Source organism: Pongo pygmaeus, chromosome 10 (assembly GCF_028885625.2).
Source record: "Pongo pygmaeus isolate AG05252 chromosome 10, NHGRI_mPonPyg2-v2.0_pri, whole genome shotgun sequence".
Classification (NCBI taxonomy): domain Eukaryota; kingdom Metazoa; phylum Chordata; class Mammalia; order Primates; family Hominidae; genus Pongo; species Pongo pygmaeus.
Genome location: NC_072383.2, coordinates 64,514,286 through 64,540,412, shown reverse-complemented (window position 1 = coordinate 64,540,412; position 26,127 = coordinate 64,514,286). Strand labels below are relative to the sequence as shown.

General features: G+C 37.2%; 1 protein-coding gene across 12 annotated transcripts in view; it reads left to right on the top strand.

Annotated features, from left to right (window-relative positions):
* Window positions 1-26,127, top strand: part of GRIP1 (glutamate receptor interacting protein 1) — a 721,037-nt gene that overhangs the window by 393,102 nt on the left and 301,808 nt on the right. For 4 of the 12 annotated variants that reach the window (XM_063646487.1, XM_063646485.1, XM_063646483.1 and 1 more), the window contains exon 1: window positions 5,535-5,764. The exons of the other annotated variants lie outside the window; for them this stretch is intronic. In XM_063646487.1, coding sequence (XP_063502557.1) covers window positions 5,710-5,764 — 55 coding nt within the window. In that variant the 5' untranslated portion in view covers window positions 5,535-5,709. Of the gene's footprint in view, window positions 1-5,534; window positions 5,765-26,127 lie in introns of those variants that run through there. 12 annotated transcript variants of the gene reach the window in all.

Here is a 26,127-nt window from a genome sequence, read left to right as displayed (position 1 = left end):
CCACCTCGGCCTCCCAAAGTGCTGGCATTACAGGTATGAGCCACCGTCCCCCGCCAGGGGAAGGGAGTTTTAAATGAGGGAGCAAATTTGGGCTGACAGTTGAGATTTGGGGGTCAAAGCAGAGAAGTCATTGCTGGAGCCCTAGGAGAGGATAAAATGCTGAAGAAGGTGACCAACATGCTGTGACAGAGCTTGGGGGAATTCCGACATTTAAGGGCAGAGAAAGAAGAGGCATGAGAGCAGGAAGAGGTTGCAGGAGTCAAAGAAGGGAAACTACTTCGTGCCATTGTAATCACAGAAAATGTTGTGGAAAAGGGTGCATTTTACTTGTTAATCCCAATTCCACCTGCTTATGATTTCTCTGACCAAACCAATCCATACTAATCACATGGAGCTAATTTAAGGAAGAGTCTGGGTTCTGTAAGCAAGTGTCAAATTGTATAATTGTATTTCCTACCAAATACAAAGTGGCTAATAAAAGCTGTTACTGCTCTCTGTCCTAGGCACGTTACACAGGTAAACTCAGTTTACCATTCAAACAAGCCTAGAAATGATTTTTACCATTTTGCAAATGAAGAACAGAAAGGTTAAGAAACTTGCCCAAGATCACACAGCCATTTAGTGGCAAAAGCAAGATTCAAAGTCAGGCAACTTGATTCTAAGCTGTGCTTTTGGCCATTACACCATTCTCTCCTACATAATGCCTCCATAAACAGTTGGACATACCTAGGCTCTTAGGAGGATAATTTCTGGTACATTTTTCCTCTTGTATAAGCATTTCTCTATTTCTACATATTCTGTCTTTAACACTTTCTACCACATGCTTTTAGCTGAGGAATTTCTAAGATTGTTACCTTCACAGGAGCTTTCCTGGCTTCTTCATGTTCAGTGCAGGCAACCTTCTTTCCTTGGCACTGTTACGGGCATCAGAGCCCTGCCTAGATAAGCAAATAATGCATGAAGTGTGCATTATACCCACCCTTTTATATCACAACACACCAGAGGCCCTGAGCTACTAAGTGCTTTTTAATCACCCCAGATTTGCAAGAGTGTGTCCTAATGACACTTCCTAAAGGGCATCATTACTTCTACAAAAATGTTTTCTTATAAAATATTTGCTTTAAAAAATGCCTGATAAATTCTGTCTTGGGCAATTATACCAACTTTTCACACCCTTAGAACCTGTGTCAGCAAATTGGGTCTTGCTTTTTTAATAGTCCTTCATGACAGCTCATTACTGGCAAGTTCTGTTCAGTGTACATATCCCTTGTCTGACCCTAATGTTTGGTCTCATGTTGACACACTAGTTGAACTAAGTAACAGACAGTGGTCACAAGAATTATAACATGTTTGAGCTCATGGTTGCTTTTGGCATCTCTGAAAAGGGAAATAAAAATGGCTGATTATAATAAGCTAAGAATGAGTCAGTGACATTATCTGTAAGGAGCTAAAAAAGTGGGTGAGAGTCACATTTTAAGACCTCCGAGAACACTCAGTTTTAAAATACCCGGAAGATTTGGGAAATGCACAACATTTAATAACTGTATATGGGTTGCAGGGTAGGGGGTGTGAGGATCAGTATATTCAATACTAGCCAAGTCAGGATGTTCCATGCTGTTTAAATAGTGAGCTAAGCATGTTAAGCATTTTTAAGCAACAGCATGCAAAGGAAAAGAAATGTAATAGTTAAATGTATAAGCAAATAAATGGGATCTACCAGGTGTATTTTGTAACAGAAAGATTTATGAAGTTGAAGAAAGTGCAAATTATTTTAGTACTTTAATCAAATTGATTCTAATGATATAAAATAGTTGAGTATTTGTGGGATTAACCTCATTGTTTTGGTGTTTTGCAAAATGAATTTCCAGGTTTAGGTATATGGCAGAACATTTTTGGTTTATGATGATTCTTTCTTGTTAAGAATCAGAAGAACCTCCAAACAGTACTATTTATTTTTGGGAGATGTTATATAAAAGAATGAATACAATGGCGGAGAATCAAGGAAATGAGAAAATTAGAATAAGATTATGGGGCTATGTGTGCCACCCGCTGATGAAGCTGTGGAATGCTTTGGTTTTGAGAATATATTGGAATCTTTGAGCCAATCTTAAGGTTTTGTTTGTCCATACACCACAACCCACCCCCTTCTTATGATAAAATTAGTACCATATTGTCCATGGAGGTGATATTCCAAATATTTCAAAACCAGCATGACACAGACCAGTCAGGATGGCCGAACCACGCAGCGAGAACGGATTCCTGGTAAACACTTGATACGTAATGGTCTTTCACCAGATGGTACCTGTCTTCACTGTCACCTGTTTCTGGTTCTTTCTGGTCAGGGTGGTCCTAGAACCATGCGCTGTGCTTCAGAGGGGAGAAGGTGATAGGCACTAGTTTTGCCCTCGGTCAAAAGATAACTGCACTTAAAGGTACTTTGTTAATTGAATTTGTCCCCCTGTAAACTAGATCACATTTTGTATTGGTGGCAAGGAAGCAGTGAAAAAGAAGAGGAGAAAGAATGATTAGCCAGGGGTGAGAAATTGTGGTTCTTTCCTGTTCTTTACCACTTACTAGCTGAATGACTTTGATGAAAAACACCTTCTCTGAAACCAGTTTTCCTTTTCTGCATCAAAAACCTATAACAGAGTCGCTCCACGATACATTATGTGTGAAAGTGCTTTCTAATTCATTAAATTCTATGTAAACATGGTACACTTGTATTACACCTTAGCAAAACTAATGTTTTAAAGAAACTCTGAAATAAGAATTATCATCTTAAGGGACTAGTCTGCCCTGAATCCAGCAAACCCATGTTTTCATGTATTGAGGTGTTTGTGCTTTTAAGAGGGGTAAACCTCTTGAACTAGCTCACTCACTCTTCTTCAGATCACATTGGAGCTTAGTCAAATCTATATTTTGTACAATTTTACCTGCCTTCTTTTTCCACAGCCCCTACTTGGTGACCCTCACAGAGCATGTTGTAAAGTTTGAACTGTCTAGACAGCTGAGCCACCATAATTAACATGTTCATGACAGGTCCCAAAGATACAGGCTTACATTGATCTGGTAGCCAAGAAATGTAGGTCACTCTGCCTTGTAGTAGCTCATGTTAGGAGCCTGTGTTCCACATTCCACCAGTTGCCTTGGCCATTTGAGACCATCATCCTACAGGTTGATACATTTTGAGATAGAAAGCTTGCGTTGTTGGAAGGCATTTTACCAGTGCTAGAGTTCAGGATGGGAGGCTAAGCTTGCATTAGGCAAAGGGAGGACAAAGGGTTTAGGGCAAGAAGGTTGACCTGGGAGTGGCTCCCCAGGAAATCTCCAAGCATTAGTGAGGCCAGAAATGGAAGAAGATGGGAATACCTGGTGGATTCCTTCATTTTCTGGAAAAGAGTTACTCCAGGAGGCTCCATTTCTGTAAGATTCCTGGGGCTGCACCTGGGCAGGCTAATAGGATAGATATGGATTGGCAGCCACAGTATTCAAAGAGAGAAAAAAAAATCCCCCAGTTTGGGCTCTCAGAAACCTTTCAAAGAGCTCCATGATGGGTTATTTCCCCTGCCAAAGAAATAGGACATTTTAGTAGTTCTGAAGACCTTTCTTGGGACCAGAAGACAGAGCTTTTAAAACAAAACAAAAAAAAATAAGCATGTTTGGAAAAGGGGAAAATATTTGATCATTTTAGTCATAAGGAGAAAGCAAATTGGATCTGAGTCTGCAAAATAGCAGAGGGCAAGAGATTCCTGTATGGTTTTGAGTTGTATTTGAATAGACTGGGCTGGGGAGGTGGTGTTCCACAGGCAAGATTCTACTAATAGTAATTGACAGCTGCGTATTCTGAGTGCCTGGATTTTAGGAAATACGTTAGATTTGGAGAAGAATCTTGGAAAGAGCTAACTGTAAGTATTTATCTCACTTTAGCTAGTAACTCAGTTCTCTAGTACTAAGGTATATTTCTATTTAAAGCAAAAAAAATCAAGGAGGCTAAACTATTTCTAGGGATAACCTAATAGACATGAACATAATATGGGTTGAAATTCAAAGAAAGATTTATGCTAATCAGAACAATTATAAAAATTTGATTTTTCACTGCAGTCCATTTAATATAGTATTTTCTATTGATTAGTGATTGCTTTAGCTAGACCATCCTTGGTAAAAGAATTCTGTTGTTTTCAAAAACCTTTAAAGTAGATGCTTATGATACTCAGGTGTTTTTCACACACAAATTATTTTTCTATTGGACTCAAAATACAAAGCATATGCATTTCAATAGCAGTGGATTGAAATTGTTTGAGTTCATATTGAATTTATGAATGAAGAAGAGAAAGTTTTACCACTAAATTTGGAATATTGGAAGTTATTTTAGAAACCAGCTTGAAAGGTTTTTCACAGCCTGAAGAGTGGAGAATAAAACTGTATGAATAATTCAGAAAGTCCTAGAAATATTAATCAAGTAGTTTAGACAGTGATATATCTTTTCATTTTGACTAATTGATTTTTTTTTTTTTTACTTAAACTTCCTGGCCAACTGTCTAATTTTTTTGTCCTGAATGTTTATGTTAACTCCTGTGGGAGAATTCTGGATTTTGATTAAAATTCCCTACCAAATGTTAGTATGTATTGACTCTATGGTGAGCAGGTTGCTGCTGGCAGATGAGGAGGTGTGCTCCGCCTTCTTGTCACTTTGTGAATGGATTGTGAAGGGTTTGTTAATTTGCTCTTCACTCCATTGGAGCAGATACTCACAGATATCTGCTATGTTGCAAGACTGTTTTATTTGCATAATGAGAACAATGGTTTGGGGGATGGTTGTTTGGGAAATAGTTTAATAAAGTATATTAAAAATAGAAATAACTTGGCCTTGTTTGCCTTTATTTCTGGTATCTTTAGAAACAGTCTTGACTATGTTGCTTTCCAGCCAAGTCCTTTTTTGGAAGGATGATTAAAGGGGCTGGGACTCCAGCTGCCTGATTGTCTGCCTAGCCGGAACCCTTTCTTGTATTCCCTCTATAAACAGACACTGCCTTAACTCTCATAGGTTCAGGAAGTACCAAAGAGGTCTCTGTCCTAGAGCTGCTTCCCCGCTATAGGCAAAACTATGATTCTTTCCTCAATCCCAAATATAAACGGCCCTCCCTCTTTTTCTTTCCTTTTTTTTTTGGTTGTTGTTTAAAGGACATGGTATATGACCCATGCATTTCTTCCTAAAGTAAGAGTGTAAGCATTTTGCTTGCATTTCCCATTAAATGAGACATATAAAGGACACTGACTTGATGCTGAGAAGGAAAGGGGCTGATGGTGGCTGAACTGACTGGATACATCGCCTTTTGCCTTAAACAGAATGCACCGCTCAGTGCTTAGCGTTAGATTTATGGAATGGCTCCTCACCCAGCATCGTCCCTGCTTTATACAATTTGGTGCTTTGTTGCTATCGAAACGGCATTACTTTCTAAGCCATTGTGATTGTGAAGGGGGAGGAGGCTGTGGCGGGCAGGGGTTGTAGTAGTAGTGAATGACACAGATTTGCCAGATGACATGTAGCGGACCTCTGCATCAGCCAAGAGGGATTAAGCTTTGTCACTCCCCACTGGGACTACCTTTCTCCTGGTATGTGCGCAAGGAATTCATATGCTGCTGCTGCTGCTGCAGCCACCAGAGCAGAGAGCCTTGAGTACACTTTGCCACAGAAAGCAGTGAGCAAGAATGATAGCTGTCTCTTTTAAATGCCGTTGTCAAATTCTGAGGCGACTTACTAAAGGTATCGTGCTTTCCTTGTTATTCCCTCAGCGAGTCTGTTGCAGTGTCCTATAAACACAGTTTAATGGTTTTTACTTTCAAACATGACTGCCTTTACAATTTATTGTCAGGCAACAAAGAACTCAGTGAAATGTGTATAGATACATATGTACAGGTAGACTCGGCTTTGCTTTCTGTCCTTACATCTTGGTTGTGTTCGTGCTGAAATCATGAAAGCAGCTTGTGTGATTTTTTTTTTTTTTTTAATGACTTCATTCTTTGCTGAAAAGAGAATGTGTTTGGGTCCGGTGCTGAAGTTATTGTGGGAAACCGTCATTTTGCATGCTGATTAACTGGTCAAGAGGAGTCAAGTGTGTGTTACTGTCCTTTCTATGATACGTATACTAAATGCAGCTGGCAGATTCAGGACTCGCACAGCTGGTGGATCCACAGAATAATTGTTTGTTCTATGACTTTCCAACATCTTAAGAGCTTTTTCCCTGGACAGCTTTAATTTCTTTATGTGTTAGAATTGCATGTTCAGCAAAGTATGTAATTCCAAATGTTTTGGTCCTATGTAATATTAGAAGTTTATTTGAAAGTAAAAATCATTGCTCAGAATCTTATCATCAAGAATTACCAGCTTCAGATTGTCATTCTTAGAACTCTAAAATAGTAATTAAATTTCTCTGTAATATTTAAGGTATTATTTTATTTGAAACCATTCTGGATGTGCCATCTCATTTACTTTGTGAGCATTCTATTGCAAAGTTAGTAAATGGACTCCTTAAAAATCCTGCCTTGTGTCCATATAGATGTGTGAGCTCTCTTGTCTTATTTCCTTTAGATAGAACCTTCCTTAGAGAAAATTTATTATTTAAAAACAACTTCATTCTAAGTAAAAGTATTTAGTTGCAAATGCCTTTCTTTTTCAGCCTGTAATATAGAGTACTGTTGAGTAATTAATGGATATAATTATGTTCTAGAAGCTCTGAACCTATAAATATGTTAATGGATGCTATTTCTATCAGTTTGGCTTGACATATCAGAGTTCTTTGATCACCAGCAGTGCAGCTAAAAATGCAATTAATATTTTATTTGGCAGAAGAATGAGCACAAAGCAAATAGTGAGAAATAGATCTTGAGTCAATAACAGGAAAGAGAATAAATACTATAGACCAACTTACCGAATGCATTTGCAAGTTGTTTGGATGGCAGAGTGAGTCCTTTCAAAGGTACTTTGGGGGAAATATAGGGAAGATTATCCATTTTAAATTAGGCTGTTAGCAGGAGGCTGTAAATTCTGTTTTGACTTTATCCTCTACAATTGGTACAAAGGTACAATTTCTGTTTATAAATCATGACTAAGAGACTATCCTTTCTGTTACGGTTTTGGCTAAGACTTTTAAAGGCAGGCCCTTATTCTGAAAAGTTCTTTTCTGACCTGATTTTGGCATTTACTTTTCTTGATGTTGAGAAGTTGATGGTCTTCTTACATCATAAACATGAAACAATTAGTATTTTCTATTCATCTGTATCAGTTCTTTTATAACTCCTACATACAAGGAAGAGAGTGAACCCAAGCAATTTATAGCTCTTACAAATATTTTTAACTTTCTCAGTTTTCTGGATTTTATGGAAGCATTGATCTCCTGCATTGAAAGGAGATTTAAGTGTTTACTAAGATAGTCACTAAAAATCTAGATAATTGAGGAAAGTATTGATAACTGCTTTGGAGTTGCTACCTCACACTTTTTTCCAAAATCTTTTTTTTTTTAATTTTTTTTCTTTTTATTATCATTATTATTATTATTATTATTATTATACTTTAGGCTCTATGGTACATGTGCGCAACGTGCAGGTAAGTTACATATGTATACATGTGCCATGCTGGTGCGCTGCACCCACCAACTCGTCATCTAGCATTAGGTATATCTCCCAAAATCTTTATATCTGCTCTATTTGGTATTTAACTTAAGACTGTCGGTTGATGATTAAAATAAAATCTCTATGCAGAATCAATTTGCCATAACTGGGTTCTTCTTTGTGTTTAACTGGCTGTCCAAATACTTACAAGAATGCACCTGAGTAACACGGTACCTTGCCTTGCCATCTGCTTCAGTCTTGTCCAACAATGTTCAAGTTCCACCATGCTTCTTGTTCCAAAGTGGATTCATTGAATTCTAGCACCCCACCCATACTTGTGCTGTTTTCTTAAGCTGTAATGATAAAACCAGGAAACATATGTAATTACAATATTAAAATGACCTTTCTTTTAGTGTCAGGAGTGTATTTGGGGACAGGGGTGGATATACACTTGAAGTTTCTTTTTTATCCCATTCTCCCTACTCACACAACTCCCACACCCTCACCCTCAACTCTCAAACATACATATTTCTTTATACCCATTGAGGGCTCCACCTAACACTCACTCTTCCAGACATTTAGCACAAGGCCTTACACTTAGTAGGCACTTCAAAACTGTTTGTTAAAATGAATTGGATTTGTCTAGTTGAAAGTAGTAGGGTGTTTTAATCTTCTGTGAGCTCTTAGGAAATGCTTCAAGAGCTTTATTAGGCCTCTTGTGGCTAAAACCTTACCCAGATCTTAGCAGGGGGAAGTTTGCTTCATGACTCCAAAACTGCCTTGCTATTTGTGGTTGATATCACCCACAAGAAAAAGCAATATGGCAATTGCAATTTCTTCTTAATTTTCTTAAGGAGAAAATGATGGAATAAAAGGGAAACAATTTTCTACAAACACCCACATTCTTGATATTTTTACTTGATTCTTACATTCTTCATGTATCTAATACATATTTAACAAATATCAATTAAGTACCTACTATGTGCCAGACACTGACATTTTTGCACTTAGAATTCTGGGCTGGGACAATTTATAGGTGTAAAAAGCATTTTTAAAATGAATATATTATTGAACAATAAATATTTTTTCTTTAGGTCAGATGTAATTTTAAAAGATGTATAAAACATGTATTTCTAGACAAGTCCTTGGATCACGCCACATAGACACTGATCCACAGTATTATAGTAGAATATATTTCAGGTGAACTTAGCACTTCTTCAACTTGGGAATTGAGTCATTTTCTTATTAACGTTTCAAGCCACTGTTTCAATCATTTTGCCTTATCAGGTACCTACCAATGTAGAACAAGAGCAAGAAAATAACCTTTACCCAAAAGGCCCATGCCTGCCATTATGAGAGGAACTTTGGTTCACGAAAACACCAAGCACTCTCAAAAGCATTCCCTTTCCCATCTAATATTGAAATCTAAAGAAGCAATGCCATTCTTTTCTTCCTCCAGAATGAGAGTCTACCAATTACCCAACCTTAGAGCCAAATCCCAAAATAACATTTCTGAGGTTTCCAGAGACATCTGACAAAAGGGTGTTCTGGAGTGGGTAAATCTAGGCTTCTTGGCACCTACCTTCACAGCTGTTTACCTGGGACAGCCCTGGTTTCTCAGCTAGGGGCTACCATACCTCAGGAGAAGGGAGTATGTTCTCAGAGAAGGGGAGATATTTTCATGGCTCCTGCAGACTTTGTTCTTTTTCCCTTGTCATGATTGTGTGATTACTTTTCCTTGAGACAGGCTGGCCTCATATGCAGAGAATCACTTTCTCTGGTGATACTGGGTGTGACTCTGCTGCTTGCTCATGTGCTGCCATTTCGAGCTCAGAGATCTGAACTTTTGTGCTCCACTGGCAATGGCATTTTTCTTTCACAAGCTTCACTCTGCCTACCAATGCCAACATCACCCAATTAATATTTACTGACATTCCACAGGGAGCACAGCTCTGGGCACCTTTCATTGTTTTGCTGCCACCCACCCTCTCTCTCTGTCTTGTCTCTACTGGCTCAAAGCTCATGTCGGAAATCTCTGCCTTCACTTTAGTATAGACTTCAACATTTTTCATCATAGCTGGCCTAAGTGCCATTTTATTTTCTACTTATCTTCACTTTCTCTCTCTTCCCAAATACACATATGGCCTAAAATAGAATTAACTCTCCCTGTCCCTTTCCCACTAACAAACTATAAGCAGCCCCGTTGACCTTCATCCCAATGGGGTGTCTAAGTGAGACATCTGTGACTGGTAGGGAACTGCTCCCTGCTGTGCATTATACTTTCTTTCTCCCTCCCTCTCTTCTTCCTGATTTCTCCTCCCAACCTCAGTATCTTTTCTCCTTTTCTGCTGCCTGGGCATGTATGGGTATTGCTCTCTCCACTGGCACTGAGCAAGATTAAAAGGCTGGGTTGTGATCACACTCACACTCTCATTTTTTCAGTCATTGTTCCTTACACTTACTCCAAAAATGGAATCATTATGCTTGAAAGAGAAGGTCAGACATTTGTCTAGAACTTGTTTCCAGAGAGAACTGAAACTCAACCATCTCAGTCAACCAGCAATCTTATTCTCAATTCTCTCCGGCAAGAACAGTCTTACAGTTTGTCTAATAAACTTTTAATGGATTATTCAGGTGACGTCTAAATCCCTTTAAACTCTGACACTCATCCTGTGTTTAAAAGTTCTTCTATTTAAGGGGAACATCACACTCTGGGGACTGTTGTGGGGTGGGGGTGGGGGGAGGGATAGCATTAGGAGATATGCCTAATGCTAGATGACGAGTTAGTGGGTGCAGCGCACCAGCATGGCACATGTATACATATGTAACTTACCTGCACATTGCGCACATGTACCATAAAACCTAAAGTATAATAATAATAATAATAATAATAATAATAAAAGTTCTTCTATTTAGAAACTCATTTCCTAAGTGTAATCTTAATTAAAGACATTTAAATGTTTTGTCTTAATGGAAGAGGAAAAATATTTCCCATCTTTTCTCATCTGCAAAATCTTTTAATCCAAGGAATTCTGAATCCATCATCACAGAGTTCAGTATCAGTGTTCCGAACATGATGGCTCCTTTGCTGATGGCCTTGGATTTTCTGTTCTGGTCGCTTTGCTTTTTCCCATCTGTCTGCGTCTAGCCTTGTGGCTCCTTCAGCAGTCTTCTCTAATGACCCTTCGTCCACTCTGTGATATGATTCAGAGCTGGTAATCATCTGGGTTCGGAATGCTCTCTCTGTCTGTGCTGGACCTCATTTCTTCTGTCTCCCCATCCTCATCCCTTCTGCTAACCCTCGCTGGCCTTCTCTGTCAGATCCTGCCATCTGGAACAACTTAACTGTATGCTCCATCTCATTAACTTTCCACCCCTTTCCAAATCTCACCTGCAACCATGTCCTTTCTCCTTTGCCTCCACCCCTTCATTTCATACCATCAAAGCTAGTGCATTTAACATATTTATCTTTCTAGCCTATCAACTTTTTAAAATAATATGCACTTAATAGATATTTCACAAAGTAAGTCTGTCTTGTTTTATTGGAGTTTCATCTATTGCTAGTGCATGGGGCATATTTCTCTCACAAATAGAGAGACCCCACTTGAACAGGAGAATGGTGCAGCTGGGTCCCAGGCAGGTCTCGTTCTCACACAAGTGCTGCTCGTGGTCCGAATTGTGATAGATTTCTTGCTGTGCTTCTAGTCCATGCTTTGAGGGGGTTTACATTGAACAGTGGCTTGGACCGCTTTACTCTCCACTGGACTGAAGCTTTTTGTTTATATAACTAGTTAGAATTATCATAATGGCGCATTTATTTCTCCCCTGTCTTCCAAATGGGAATTGGATGCTAGAAATACTTTACCTCCTTCCAGGAGGTACCCATCCTCCAGAGGAAATGTTTGGCTATGCCTTTTATGACCCCATATGAACAAGGAGGAGTCTACACCCTTCTTATATGATTGTAGCAGGTTAGGAAGAAATATCTGGTTCATTACTAGAAAAAGGAAGGCCAATGTAGGATAGGCATTCTAATCGATTAATTTATATATTTTGGGGAAATGTTTAGGAGGAAGAATGGAAATAAGGATAGCTAACATTTATTGAGCGCTTACTTTCTGCCAGGTACTATTCTAAACATTTTACATGTACTAACTCATTTAAATCTTGCAATATTATCATCGTTATCCCCACCATACAGATGAAAAAGAAGAGGTTCAGAGAAGTTAAGGATCATTCCTAAGATCACAAAGTTTGGAGGACAGGAGGAACCCCAGTGTTTCATTTTTGCCATTGTTTTTTTCTCTTCCAGAAAGGGATAGAAACCATAGACCTGCCTATCTAGAATAATAAAGAGAAATTGATCAAGGCAACACCTCACTAATCTCTCAGCATTCCTTATGGTAGGGGAAATAGAATAGACTTAGAAATCAGAAGATATGTCAACCTTTCCTAGCTTTCCTATTTTTACTTGTGTGGCAAAAACAAACAAAAAAACTGAATTTCCCCCACTAAATCTCAGTTTCTTAACCTGTAAATTAAAAATTACTTGTGAAAACTGTTTTATACTCATGTTAGCTATAACAAAATGATTTAATTTTCTACTACAGTTGATTCATTTGAAATTCTTATCTTAATAAATTCACTTTATTCTGGCAGAAAATATAAAATTTGATAACTTCCCACTATTTGAGAGGAGGCAAAATACATAGTTTCTAGGGATAGGCAAGCAGTCAATGTTTGAATCTTGTCTTTTTCTCTCTTTTAGTTTCTTACTACTATTTTGCCCATATACATGAGAATTATGTTAAATTTAAAATTAGTAACTGCTGCTTTATTAAATATACAGAAGAAAATATTATTTGCAGATTTTTAAAATAATTATTTAAGTTTCAGTATCGCATATATCCAAAAGAAAAATGCACCCAGATATTTATTACATGTAGCTCCTTAAAGGATGTTACTGCACCCTTCAAACCAAGGAAACTTTGACCTTGCCATTACAAAAAGCAATAAAAACAGTGGTCTTGGATGTCTCAGTCAATGATGACTACCTAAATTCAGGCAAAGCTTGGGGTATTAGAAAGTCAGAAAGAGCCTCTTACTAATAATTCCAACTTCATTATTAAATAGCTGAATATATGAAGAATACAATAAGTTACATTTGTACTAAGGAAATTTCTATTCATTTTCAAAACAGATGAATTAGGAGAAAAGGTAAAACTAAATATCACTAAAGATATGTTGTCATCATAATAATGGCAACCAATGGAGGGAAACAAATTGATTTACAAATTATTATTATGCTTTTTAATAAGTTGAAATTATACTATATGTATAATACATGTTTTGTCTTACACTTTCTTCCTAATATTCTGCCCATTTGTGCACATTAGCACACACTTGTCATAGGAAACTGTTACTGTCTCTGTAGTAGTAGTATTTCTTTATGTGGATAATATATCTTTAGTTTGTTTCCCAGTTTTCAGTCTAATACATGATACTGTATTGTCTTTAAAGAATTTATTTTGTGCTTTAAATTGTTGCCTTCACGTATCTTCACTTTCAAGTCTTCTGATACATATTTTCTGAGAAATGTGTTTAGGATACACATCCTACACATTTTACCCAAGGCTTTCTTAAGCTAATAGAGGTGGCAGAGAGAAAAACAGTGGGAGAAATAGCATTTGGATACCATAATATCCAAAAACCAAGGCAAAGATGAGAGAAGGAGAGGCGAGAAGCAACCTTTCTGTTTTGTAAGTGGGTCATTGCTGACCTTTGAGAGAACAGTTTTCACAGAGTATTGATGTCCAAACCAGATTATAAGGATTCTGTGCATTAAAGGCAACAAGGGCAGACCACTCTTCTAAGAAGTCTGAAGGTGAAGGTTAGGCTGTAGATGGGCAGCAGCCTATGGGGGTGGAGAGCGGGGTCATGGGAGATAAGGAAGGCTATTATAGGATGGGAGAAATCTGAGCATTTTTTTAAAGGATAGAACCAGTAGGGAGGCAAAATTTCAAGATGCAAACTAAAAGAGGAATGAACTCTAGAACCAGGCAAGACAGGGTGAGTGTGAGACCAGGAGACAGATTGCAGCCAGCTAGAGTGAGCAAGAGGGACACTCTTGTCACAGAGATAGGAAAGTATAGGAAGAAAGACTTTGAGGTGGACATTAAGGAAATTAATCAAACTTGACTTTCTTAGTAAATCGGAAGATGAGTCTAAAATCTCCTATTTCTATGAGCACCCAATCCAGGGGTTTCTAAATTTTTCTCTCCATTGGAATTACCTCGTAACCTTAAGAAAATAATGTTGCCTGGATCCAACCCCAGGGATTGTGATTTAATTGCCTGGAAGTGTGGCCTGTTCTTTGGAATTTTAACACATTCCCCAGGTGACTTTACTGTGTTAGCTGAGTTTGGGAGCCATGGACCTAACATACTGGCAGCTTCATAGAGATGCCACTAGATATGTTTCAGCCAGGGACAAGCCCAGGAATTTTACTCAGCTGCTAGAAGGGAGAAGCTGAGCAGATATAAGGGCTATGTAACTGCTATAGCCTTCCTGTGACTTTGAGGGCAGAGCCTGTCTGAAAACAGCAGTGGATCCAAAAGATAAAGAGACACCATATCTGAGTGTCATCACTTCAGCCCCTGCTCAAGAACTACCTTAAGGGAGCTCTGAGCTCTCCCTTAGACTTCTTCAGTTAAGTTAGCCATTAAATGTCTTAAACACCTAAGCCTATTAGAGCCAGGTCTTTCTGTTATTTGCAATCAAAAGAGGCCTGATACAGGTTATAACGCATTTGTGTGTATACATTTTGGTGAGAGTTTTGAAGACATAGTTTAAAAATGACAGTTGACTCAACCATTTGCTGAGTCCACTCCTGAGTTGCTCGCATTCCACAGAACTGTGTGAACACCCCTGCAAATCTGAGCCTGCAGTCCTGTATGAAGTTATGAGTGCCACTGCTAATGTAGGATTTCCAGTGGATCATTTTGTTAAGTCCTCAAGTCTGCCCTCCTTGGCAGTCCACATCAGCATAGACTGGAAGGAATGTTCCATGGGGATGGAAATGAATATTGTAATTTTCATGTGATTTTTTTGTCCTTACTATTTAGGGACCTAAGGGCTAACTGATTTCTCCCTTCCTTCTCCCCTTATGCGGAAGGTTATTATATGGAGAGAATAGTTGAAAGGCAGGGTTATCAAGTTTTCTGCTTTGGTTGTATGCAGTGCAATGTTCTGAGCATCTCAGCTCTTCTCATTGCTCCCTTTTCTCTTCTGTTACTTTTCTTCTTCCAATGCTAATGGACATAGCTACTCATGCAAAGGAGTTCACCCTCATTTGTATGGTGCAGAAAGTCTGTTGCCCTAGCCCACAATGAAGAGTAGACTTCATTGGTTAAAGTCACCTTCTATGGAGCCAATTGTTAGATGTTAAAGAATTTTTTGAACTAGCTTTTAAACACAATTATTTAAAATTATATAAATTTGCAATTAAATGACATTAAAAACAGAGGTAATGAATACTAACAATTCATCACTTTCTAATCATTACTATATTTTATGTTCTATGCTCTTGAAGTCTACTGTATGTATGTGGGAGAGCTACTCTATAATGGTGTGCCACACATCTCTTAGCAACTCCACATTCAATGACATCAAGTTGGTAGACTGAAATTGGCCATAGTGGGAGTATTTACACCAGAGGAATTGGTGGATGATATAAATCAAGGCATGCCCTTACCCCCGACAAAGCCACTTGTTAAACATTTACCAGCACACCACTGAATAGGTACTCCTGCTCTGTGTATTCATAAACCTGTATAGATGGCTTTCATTATGCTTTCTAAATTTGATGATAATTCTTTGTTTATCTGTATACAACCATCAGACTATGAATTCCTTGAAAATTAGTATCCATGCTTTACATATCATTATGTCACTGGCAAGTACAAAGTATTTGGTACAAAGAAAATGCCCGATAAGTATCTGTCAAACGGATAATGTTAATATTTATTTATTTATTTATTTATTGAGACAGAGTCTCACTCTGTTGCCCAGGCTGGAGTGCAGTGGTGCGATCTCAGCTCACTGCAGCCTCCACCTCCTGGGTTCAAGCAATTCTCTTGCCTCAGCCTCCCGAGTAGCTGGGATTACAGGCACCCATCACCACACTTGGCTAATTTTTTGTATTTTGGCCTGGCTGGTCTTGAACTCCTGACCTCAAGTGATCTGCCCACCTTGGCCTCCCAAAGTGCTGGGATTACAGGTGTGAGCCACCATGCCTGGCCGAATGATGTTAATTTTTAAAGATCTCCTGGCCTAACCAATCCCACACATTTGGGATTTGTTTTGGGCTTGGAGTGTTTCAGATAATGCCTTTTCTTTTCATCAGAGTTCTTGATTTTTCACATCACATGGGGAAAGAATGCTCCAGGAATATTCTGAGGATCTTTTTATTTTTTGCTTATTTGTTTGTTTTGAGACAGGGTCTGTCTGTTGCCCAGCTGGAGTGCAGTAGTGCAATCTTGGCTTACTGCAGCTTCATCCTCCCAGGCCCGAGCAATCCTCAGCAGCCTCCCCGCCAATCCCCCTACCCCCGGGTAGCTAGGACCCCACCATGCTGGTATTATTATTCTTTTTTTTTTTGGTAGTGATGAGGTCTCCCTATGTCCCTATGTTTGCCCAAGCTGATCTTGAACTCGTGGGCTCAGGCTATCCTCCCATCTTGGCCTCCCAAGGTGCTGAGATTACAGGCGTGAGCTACTCCTGCACTCAGCCTTTTCTGAGGATCTTTAGTATCCTCTAACATCTGCTGATTTCCCAATTTCCTTTTTGTCTAGAGGGGTGTTCCATACCTTCCTCCTTCCCCTCCTCCTCCCAAAGCCTGCTCAAGGCTGTCTGGAGGAAAATACTGGCAGGGGACCAGAAACAGCACCAGGCAGCTGGAGGCTGAAGGACAAACTATTGTTAATTCTGCATGACAAAATTCCCAATTGAATTCAATCTGGGGAATATCTAGGACCCCACAGAGTTTCTGATTGAATTGAGTCTTTCCTAATCTATAAAGCTAGGTGACCTCATACAGATCAAAAATGAATTTCATTTATTGCCTTTGTTTTTCTAAATGGTTTATTGATAAATTTGTTTTACAAGCTATGAGGACTCAGAAAGTATCAGAGTAAAGATAGTTTCCAAGAGTGATTAATTCCTTGTGATATTTTATATAGATGCTATTTATTTGTTTATTTTAAATGTGTGCCTTCCAAATGTTAAAATCTATATCAGGATTAGTGACTCAAGGCACACTGACCACAAACTTTTGCCTCAGCTACATCCCAAATATCAGCATAAGTAAAAAGGGCAGTTCTAAAAATAGGAGAAAAGGGTATCAAGAAACAAGAGATTTTCAGAAATTTGTGGAAGATGGAAAGTGGATAAACCAAGCAGACATTACAATCCACAGCAAATACAAGAAAAGTAGAGGGAGGAGCCACACTTCCTGGCCATGGAACCACAGACAGGCTTCAAACTTGTGTTGTTTTTGGAAATTAGGCAGAGGAAGGAGGCAGAGAACAAGATGATTTTTTGAAGGATGGAACAGCTGAGAAAGTTAAACATCTCCTTCACCTTCATCACCTTCCCTGTTGTTCCCTAGTCTAAAATTAGAAAGCCAGTCTCTTAAGAAATTCACGGATCTGTAGTGATGACCCCCCAAGAAAGCCCTCCCCATTTTGGTGTGGAGTTGAGGAATAGGCAAGTGTACTGCCTGCTCACCCTGCTGCCTGTCTCCCACCAGAGGCCTTGGGTGAAGTCTGCCAGTGATCATGCCCTGTTATCCTGGGGAAAAAGTGGTTAAGAAAACATAGTGCTATAACTCACACCAGCTACTTGTATTAGGCAACCTAGTTCTTTATTAATAAATGTAAACTGATAACTAGGGATCATTGACATCTTTTGGACTAACAACTGACCTGAAGAAAGAAAAGGTGATTCAAGAACAAAAGAGAGATTTTTTAAAATTCTAATGAGTAGCCTCAGAAGCATTCAAGTGAATATTGCATTCAAGAAGGTATCACATCCACAAAGCATGACCAGCTATAATGACAAGGGAGCAAAAGAGAAATATACAGAATTCACAGAATATAAAACTATGACTGCTAAAATTAATATTCACTAAAAGAAACAGTTGACAAAGTTAAGGCAAATACTTGAAAAATGTAGATACATAGAAGATCAATTGAATAGGTACAACATCAACCTAAAAAGCATTTGGAGAACAGAGCAGAAAAGGGGAAAGAAATTATAATGGAAATGACTGGTGTAAATTCTCCAAATTCAAATATGTTTTCAGATTGAAAGGGCCCTTTGAGCTCTAAGCAAAATTACTAAATAAAGACATAAACAAATCCTCTTCCAGGACATCGTGGAAAACGAGAAGATCCTAAGAACTTCTCAAGAGAAATAAAAGTAGGTTTCCTATAAAGGAATTAGAATCAACTTCGTGTCAGATTTTTGTCAATACCAAATCAAAAAAAAAAAGGATTTCAATGTTTGAGAAGAAATGCTTCAAACCTAAAAATGTCTATCAAGGGTGAACATAAAATAAATACATTTTTAGGTATGCAATGATTCAGAAAATTTAAATCCAACACATGCTCTCAGAAAAAAAATGACTGGAGATTATACTTAAGCAAAAATGTATATAGAAGTAATCTAGGAAAGAGGAAAGCATGAAAGTCGAGAAGCTGTGGATCTAATTTAAGAGTGCAGCAGAATGATATCCCAGAATGGCAGTTATATAGTAGAGTACAGTCAATCCAAATGAGAACCAATCATCAGAGTCAAGGTAGAAGGCCTGATGAAGAATATGGATTTCTTAATAATGACAATTATAATATGATAGAATTTTAATAATGTATTAATGATAAAGTAAAGATATAATTTTTCTTTTGTCAACAAGAAAAAGAAAGGCAAATAAAAATCCTAAGGGGGACAAAAGCTGGACAAGAGGTAAAAATCCAAATATGAAGCAATGTAAAATGTGTCATGTTTTTGAAAAACTTTTGGCAAATAAACTTGACCTTTATACTTGGAAGATTCTCCATTGAGTAGCACAGATTTAGGAACATAGAATTCATCTCCTGCTTTAGGGATTCCATCATATTATTTGATTCTCCAATGAAAAATATTTACATAATCATCATTTTATAATTGTTATTCATATTTAAAATTTTATATTCTATCTGTACAGAGAAAGCATAAAACTCAATTATAACTAGGAAGGGAACATAAATGTTATTAATATAAGTTTATACAATATAAAGATAGTTACATACCTGACTAGCTTTATGTTTGTCGGGGAAACACAAGTGCAGGGAAGTATAGGGCTGTTAACTGCATTAACTTATGTAGAATATGTTGTAAAATACCATGTGAAGTTGACATGGTAAGAAAAACTACGATTAAAAGGACTGACAGTATGAAAAGTTGGCCCAGATATAAAGCAATTGGAACTTTCATATACTGCTCATAGAAGTATAATTTGATACTATTACTTTCGGAAAACTGTTCGGTAGTATCTGCAACAGAACGTATGCATATCATATGGCCCAGCAGTCCCACTCCTAGTTTTATACCCAACAAAAATGCATGCTACATGACTCAAAAGACTTGTACAAGAATGGTCCTAGCAGCACCGTTTGTAATAGCACAAAACTGGAAACAACCCAAATATCCCTTAACAGTAGAATGCATAAATACATGTGGTAATTATTGGCATACTATGCACCACTCTGCCATGCAATAAAATGCATGATTCTCACAAACATAATGTTGAGTCAAAGAAACTAAGCAGGAAAAATGTATATGATATCATTTATGACAGAGCTCAAAACCATTCCAAATCTATCTATGAGGGCAGAAGTCAGGATAGTGGTTAACTTCAGGGAGGACACACACACTTATGGGGATACCAGAGCTCTGCTATTTCTTATTCTAAGTTGTGATTATATAGGTATGTTCACTTTCTGAAAACTCACCTAGTTGTTCATTTTTGAATTGCGTACTATTCTTTGTGTATGCTATATTGTAATAAAAAGTTTATTTTGGCCGGTTGTGTTAGCTCACGCCTGTAATCTCAGCATTTAGGAGGCTGCCATGGGAGGATTGCTTGAGAACAGGAGTTCAAGACCAGCCTGGGCAACATGGCAAGACATTGTCTCTACACAAAATTACAAAATTAGCCAGATGTGGTGGTGCATGCCAGCTACCTGGGAGACTGAGGTGAGAGGTTCTCTTCACCCAGGGAGGTCGAGACTACACTGGTGAGCAGTGGTCGCCCCACTGCACTCTAGCCTAGGTGACACAGCAAGACCCTGTCTAAAAAGAAAAAAGGAAAAGAAAACCTAGTAAGCCAAGAAATTGCAACATTTATTTTGGTATTTTCAGAAGTTTGGAAACTGAAGCAGTAAAAAGAAAGAAAATTTCCTATTGAGGAAGGGGAATGAGGGAGAGGAAGAACGGAGGAAGAAAACTTTTACTTTTTATCTTTTACTCTCCTGTACCATTAACATTAAAAAGAGAAAAACAAAACGATTAAAAGTAATATTAACATTACTAATAACAATAGCTACCATTTATATCATGCTTATCATAATTGAGATATTGAACTGTGTATATTATGTAACTATGTCAATTAAATTTTCATACCTTACATTCTTCACCACAATTATTAAAGTGAAATTTATTAACCCAGCTTAATGATAAGGAAGCTAAACATCAAGATACCCAATTATAATATAAAAGACACAAAATATTATTTAGGAAGAAAATTTTTCAGCAACCCAGAATATGTTTCTTGTTGTATTAAGGCACATTTTAGTCCTCTAGCATTTGAGGGTTAGGCAGGGGAAGCTCTTACTGTGTTTATAAATCTCATTGCCCATTAATGAACCTAGAGAGATAATCATACCTGGCAACAAATTCTAGAAGGAATATATACTGTGAATGTTTATCTAATGTATGTTAGAGACTATAATTATGGTATGGCAAAAAGATAAAGTTATTTTTAAAACTCTTTCTCTGTTGACTCACTACAAAAGCCAAGGGCACTATGTGATGTCATAATGCAGGGAAGTAATTTCTTCAGTAAATGCAGGTAGTAGAGTCTGAGCATATTGATTTTTGGAGCTCTAGCTCAGCGTTTCCCAACCTTTGTTCTTCATAAAACTAACCCTGCTAGATGTGAATAGTTACTCCATCAGAAATGGGTTCGAGTTAAATTATCTTGGAAATGCAAAAAAAAAAAAAAAAGTAATCTCCCTTTTGTAGATTCAAAACCATAGTGGCATATTAAAGACCCTTAGAAGTTTGATAGAAAATAAATCCAATTAATTTTGTTTAACCCAGTATTTTCCCAATTTATTTGGTCATAGGACCTTTCTTCAAGTAGCGCTAACACTGCAGAAACCAGATTTTTGGAAAGCACTCATTTATCCCAACACAGGTTGGAGCATAGATGCACCAGCCATTCTTAGATCCTTAGACAGTGGCTTTCAAACACAAGTTGTTTCAAGTGCACACTTGGCAGGTGCAAATGGAAAACGTCGCAGTGAATTTTGAGAATTGCCTCCTGTGCCAGTATTCTCTGGTATTGTTTACAAAATTAGACACACATGCTTTAGAGTTCAGATGTGTAGAAGGCAAAGTTTTCACTTTGTTACAAAAATTTAGGAGCCTAACAAGTTCTTTCCTAGACAGAGTCTCCCCACTCACTTCTGCACAGAAATAAACTACAGACATGTCTGTAGTTGAATTGGACTCCTTCACCCACCCCACACATACCTGCAAAGTGCAGAGCTGTCTGCATTTTGAATCTATCAAATAATTTCAAGTCAATTCTATCAAACCATTAAGCTCTGTGCCATGAAGCAAAAAGAGATGATTTGAACTCATAACATTTAAAAAGCAGCTGTTACTCATTGGCCCCCCCAGATGGTGAAAGAGGTTGATGACCTTCATACACTCTACTTTTGAATACAGCTTCTTCCTGAGAAGCCTGAAGCCTGGCAAGTTAAATTCTCTACACAGTGTACCTTCCCCCCATATAGATGCATAAGTAAACTTTTGGGAAGAGGTTCAGTTTTTCATTTATATATTAGAGAATATTCACAAAATATAAGCATTTTATCGTTAGTGTATCTATGCTAATCTCTTTATGACAATAATTAATACAACTTCATAATAAAACAATGACATAAAGGATGATAGTCATCTTTCAATTTGGTAGAGCTTGGGGGCATAATTCCAACTGATCTCAGAACATTATCAAGTTGCTGTGATAAAGGTTAATGAGAAAGGGGATGCTATACCATTTAGAATTAGAATTTGATCTGTCAAACAAGCATTCTTATCCAAACTGATTCTGACAGCAGTATTATGGCACACCCTTTGAAAAAGCACTGATAGCCTGGGCTTTAATCCAAGATTGTACAGCTTGACTCATAGATGGTTCCTGTTTATGGAATCAAGGCAGAAAAGATCAATGAACACGACAAAATGTCTAACCTCATCTCAATGAGATAAGGAATAGTAGAGCAGTAATCAACAGTGGAAAACTGGCTCCTTAATGCAAGAGATTAGATTGAGTGGTTCAGGCTTACCATTGCTTTGTTTTTATGAAGAGAAACAGGATAGAATATCAAGTATTCTGGTAGGAAGAGGTTATTTTCATGAGATCTTTTTCAACATTTAGGTAAGCAATAGAAATTTTTTAAAGCGGTTCTTACCAAATCCTAGGGAGGGACGGGCTTGTATACCACAAAATATGGAAAATGCATCATGAAATAATTCACCCAATCATCTAAAGAAAGGTGTGCTTCTATGCTTCCCTTTGGAGAAGTTTTATAGTATGCACAAGAATCTTGACTCATCAGCTGCTAGCAGAAATATATTAAAGTTCCCTTTTTTGCCCTCAAGGGAATATGATACTATGAAAAGAAGTGAAGTTAAACAGGTTATGCATGATTTCCACCATACTGTGTTTAACTTGTATAGACTTTTGAGGGCCAGGAGTGTAGAATGGGGAAGTGGAGAGAGAGACTTCAGAGGAAGGAGAGGAAAGAAGCAGAATTTTTGACTACAGCAGGCAACGAACTGGGAAAACAACAAGGGGGCAGTCAGGATTAATAGATATTAGGCACAGTTAGAGGGAAAACCTCTCTAGAAGGGCATTTTGAATGGAGTAAATCTTGGTCTTTCTCAACCTGGGTTACTCATCTGAACCGCAGAACACTGAAAATGCTTTGATTATTTTCTTAATTCTTCCAAGGTTGGTACACAATTAATATCATTCTACATGCACAGGAGTATGGATACTTTAGAATAATAGGGCTCCATTCTCTCACTGAACCCAGGGTGGGAATGGCTACAGTGTTACGTATGAGAAGGAAAAGACCTTTGTTCTATATAAATCATTTCTGGCCAAAATTTTACTATTCCAAATGGTACACAGTGAAATCTTGAAGTGATTACATTAACTGCCAAAGACTTTTCTGGATGAATTAATCATTTGACTTAAAATGTCTTAAGGATAGAGATGGAAAGAAGAATGGGTTGGTAACTATAGAAATAGAATACTGGCCATTGCACAGGCTTGAGATGATACTACAGTAATGCTAAATGTAAAACTAGACAAAAACTCAGAAAAATATTTGCTTGAGAAAAAGAAAATATATGAATTATCTGAACTTTCCTATAACTCCAGTGAAATTTTAGACAACACCAAGGGTAAAATATGTGTTACATGGTGTTTAATATTCATATGGAAGCCCTCTGAGGTTTTGAAAAAGATTATGCTAAATTCTCTAGACAGGACTTCCCCCAAGTCAAATTGAAAATAATAGTAAGTATGGTTTATTTTTTTTCCCATCTCCTCTTTTTTTTTTTTTTTCTGCCAAAATCTAACAAAGCTTTCATTTTCATACATCCTTACTTTTGGAGCCAGCTTTTTGTTGTTTGATGGAAGTAGTTCCTTTTTTGAGAAATTAACTCCTAGGGATTTTGATTGTTTCAGTCCTCCAAAGACTTGGCCTTTTTCACTGAAAATTTTAGACGGCTTAAATCTCCAACGGAAGAACTGTGCACTCTTCAGCCAGTTGATATTCAGCATAGGAAGCTCTTCCTGGAATTTCTCAAATTGGTGATGGAAGTTGCCTCCTAATCTGAAGGACAGTTCTGCTTTCAGATTACTGTATAGGAGCCATTTTTTTCAAGTATTTCTCAATTTCTAGGTGCATCACAGCTGGAAACTTAAGCATGTTTCTGTCGTTTCCAGGAAAGCCATTATTTATCTGTATATTATGCTTTTATTTTCCTAAAATGGTAACATTCATTCCAACTTCAATATTTATATGTGTTCAGAGTATAACTATTTATATCCTAGAGAGATAAGATGATATATTTGTATAATATATATTTGTATACATGTAATACATATGTATACATATATACATAAATATATACACACATATAAACATATACACACAAATTTATTGGATGCTCTGCAAAAATAGCCACTACTCTAATGGGCATAGCCCATATCTTATTCCTCTCAGTATCCTCAATACCTAGCACATAGCAGGCAATCAATAATATAAATATAAATATCTAAATAAAAGCAAATTGACAAACTAATAATGTAGTCTTCTTTTCAAACATCACTTCATGCAGCAGAAATGTGTTATGTGCTGCCATATGAAACAGTGGGCTGAAACTGGTTTATGAGAAATGTGTATCTGAAATTGCTTTGTAAAATTTTGTACAATTATTAGGTAGTCTTATGGTTTCATGAAATATAAATGTTTAAGATGTTGTAATTATACAATACAAATCTTGTTTAACAGACCTTGATTAATAATAACTAATTGATACTTTGTTATTAGCTGATGGATAAGTTCTTGATTTAAATATCAATTAGAGGATAATTCATTAATTTAATCATTTTTCCTCAGTGCCTCAAACAGCATTGAATGTTTACCCATGACATAAGAACAATCTGATAAATATTCCAATACTAAGATACAGTCATTCATTTGAATATGTAGGTGCATTGTTATAACAGGAGGTATGTTATATTATGATATTGATTTTGATATTTAGTATTTAGCTATTCTTTTAGGGTACGAATTTTATAGACCATTTTATAGCCAAATTAATGTTTGAAGATAGTCAAAAATTCTAACGCGAACACAATATTGATTCCTTACTTCAAAGACAGCTAACAGTTCACAAGAGAATAGTTGGGCTGAGGCCGTCGCATTTTATGCGTTTAGGCATCAACATGAGAATCATAGAAAACAATAGATACTTTAGTTTTTCTCTCTAAAGAAGCATGAACATTGATTTATTTTGATGCTATCTTGGTACAGCAAATAGAATCATTTCAATAGAAAAACAACCCTTTGTTTATTTTGTGTGTTGAACCTGTGTGTTAACTCCATGTGTTTTGGGAGTTTATACTATATAAGACCATTTTGGTGGTCTAAAAGCAAGGTAGAACTCCTTTTTCTTTTCCACTAGAGAGAATTTACAAGAGAATTGCATGGCAACAGTTCACCAAGAGTTAATAGTTATTGAGTCATCAGTGAGTATATGCTACAAAACTGGGTCCTTCAAGAAATATATCTTTAAAATGTCCATGTTTAGAGAACATACAAAATACACTGTCAGAATGAAAAGCAATTTTAAATGTAAAAGAATTGTTCTATTAGATTGTGTACATATAGAGTTTATATTAAATTAGAATCAATACAGAGACTGGTGCATATGTTCTTTTTTAGGAGCTTATAAAATGGAAACACCTTAATATTCATATCCTCAAGGATTATGTGACACTGTATTAATGCATGTGGAAATGTAACTTTTAAGTATTTTGTTATGAAAGAATTAGAGCAAAGTTGTTTGCAAAACGGAATGCACAATGACAACTTCATTTATTCATTCACAAATATTTATTGAGCACCTATGTGTGAGATAAAAATCTGGATGGTGAGGTTTTACACAGCAGCAAATAAAATGGGCCTTGTCTCTGCATCCATGGAGCTTCACTTCTAATGGCAGAGTAAAACAGTAAACAAATATTCAAATAAATGCACACTCAATGTTATGCAGAAAGTTAAGAGAGGGTGTGAGGTTACAGAGTGAGGGGTAAAGCGCTATTTGAAATGGAGTAGTCAGGAACAGCCTCTGATTAGATGATACTTGAGCCAAGACATGAAAGCCACATGACTATCTGGGGTAGAGTATTCTACACAGAGAGAAGAGCAAGTACAAAAGCCATGCAGCAGGAATGAACTTGGCATGTAAGGATCATCACGGGGTACAGTATTGCTAGAGCAGGGTAAGCAAGGCAAGGAGTTCAGGAGCCAATTTTTATTTTTATCCTTTTATGTTGTTGTTGTTTGTTTGTTTTTGTTTTGTTTTGTTTTGTTGGCGATAAGATCTCACGGT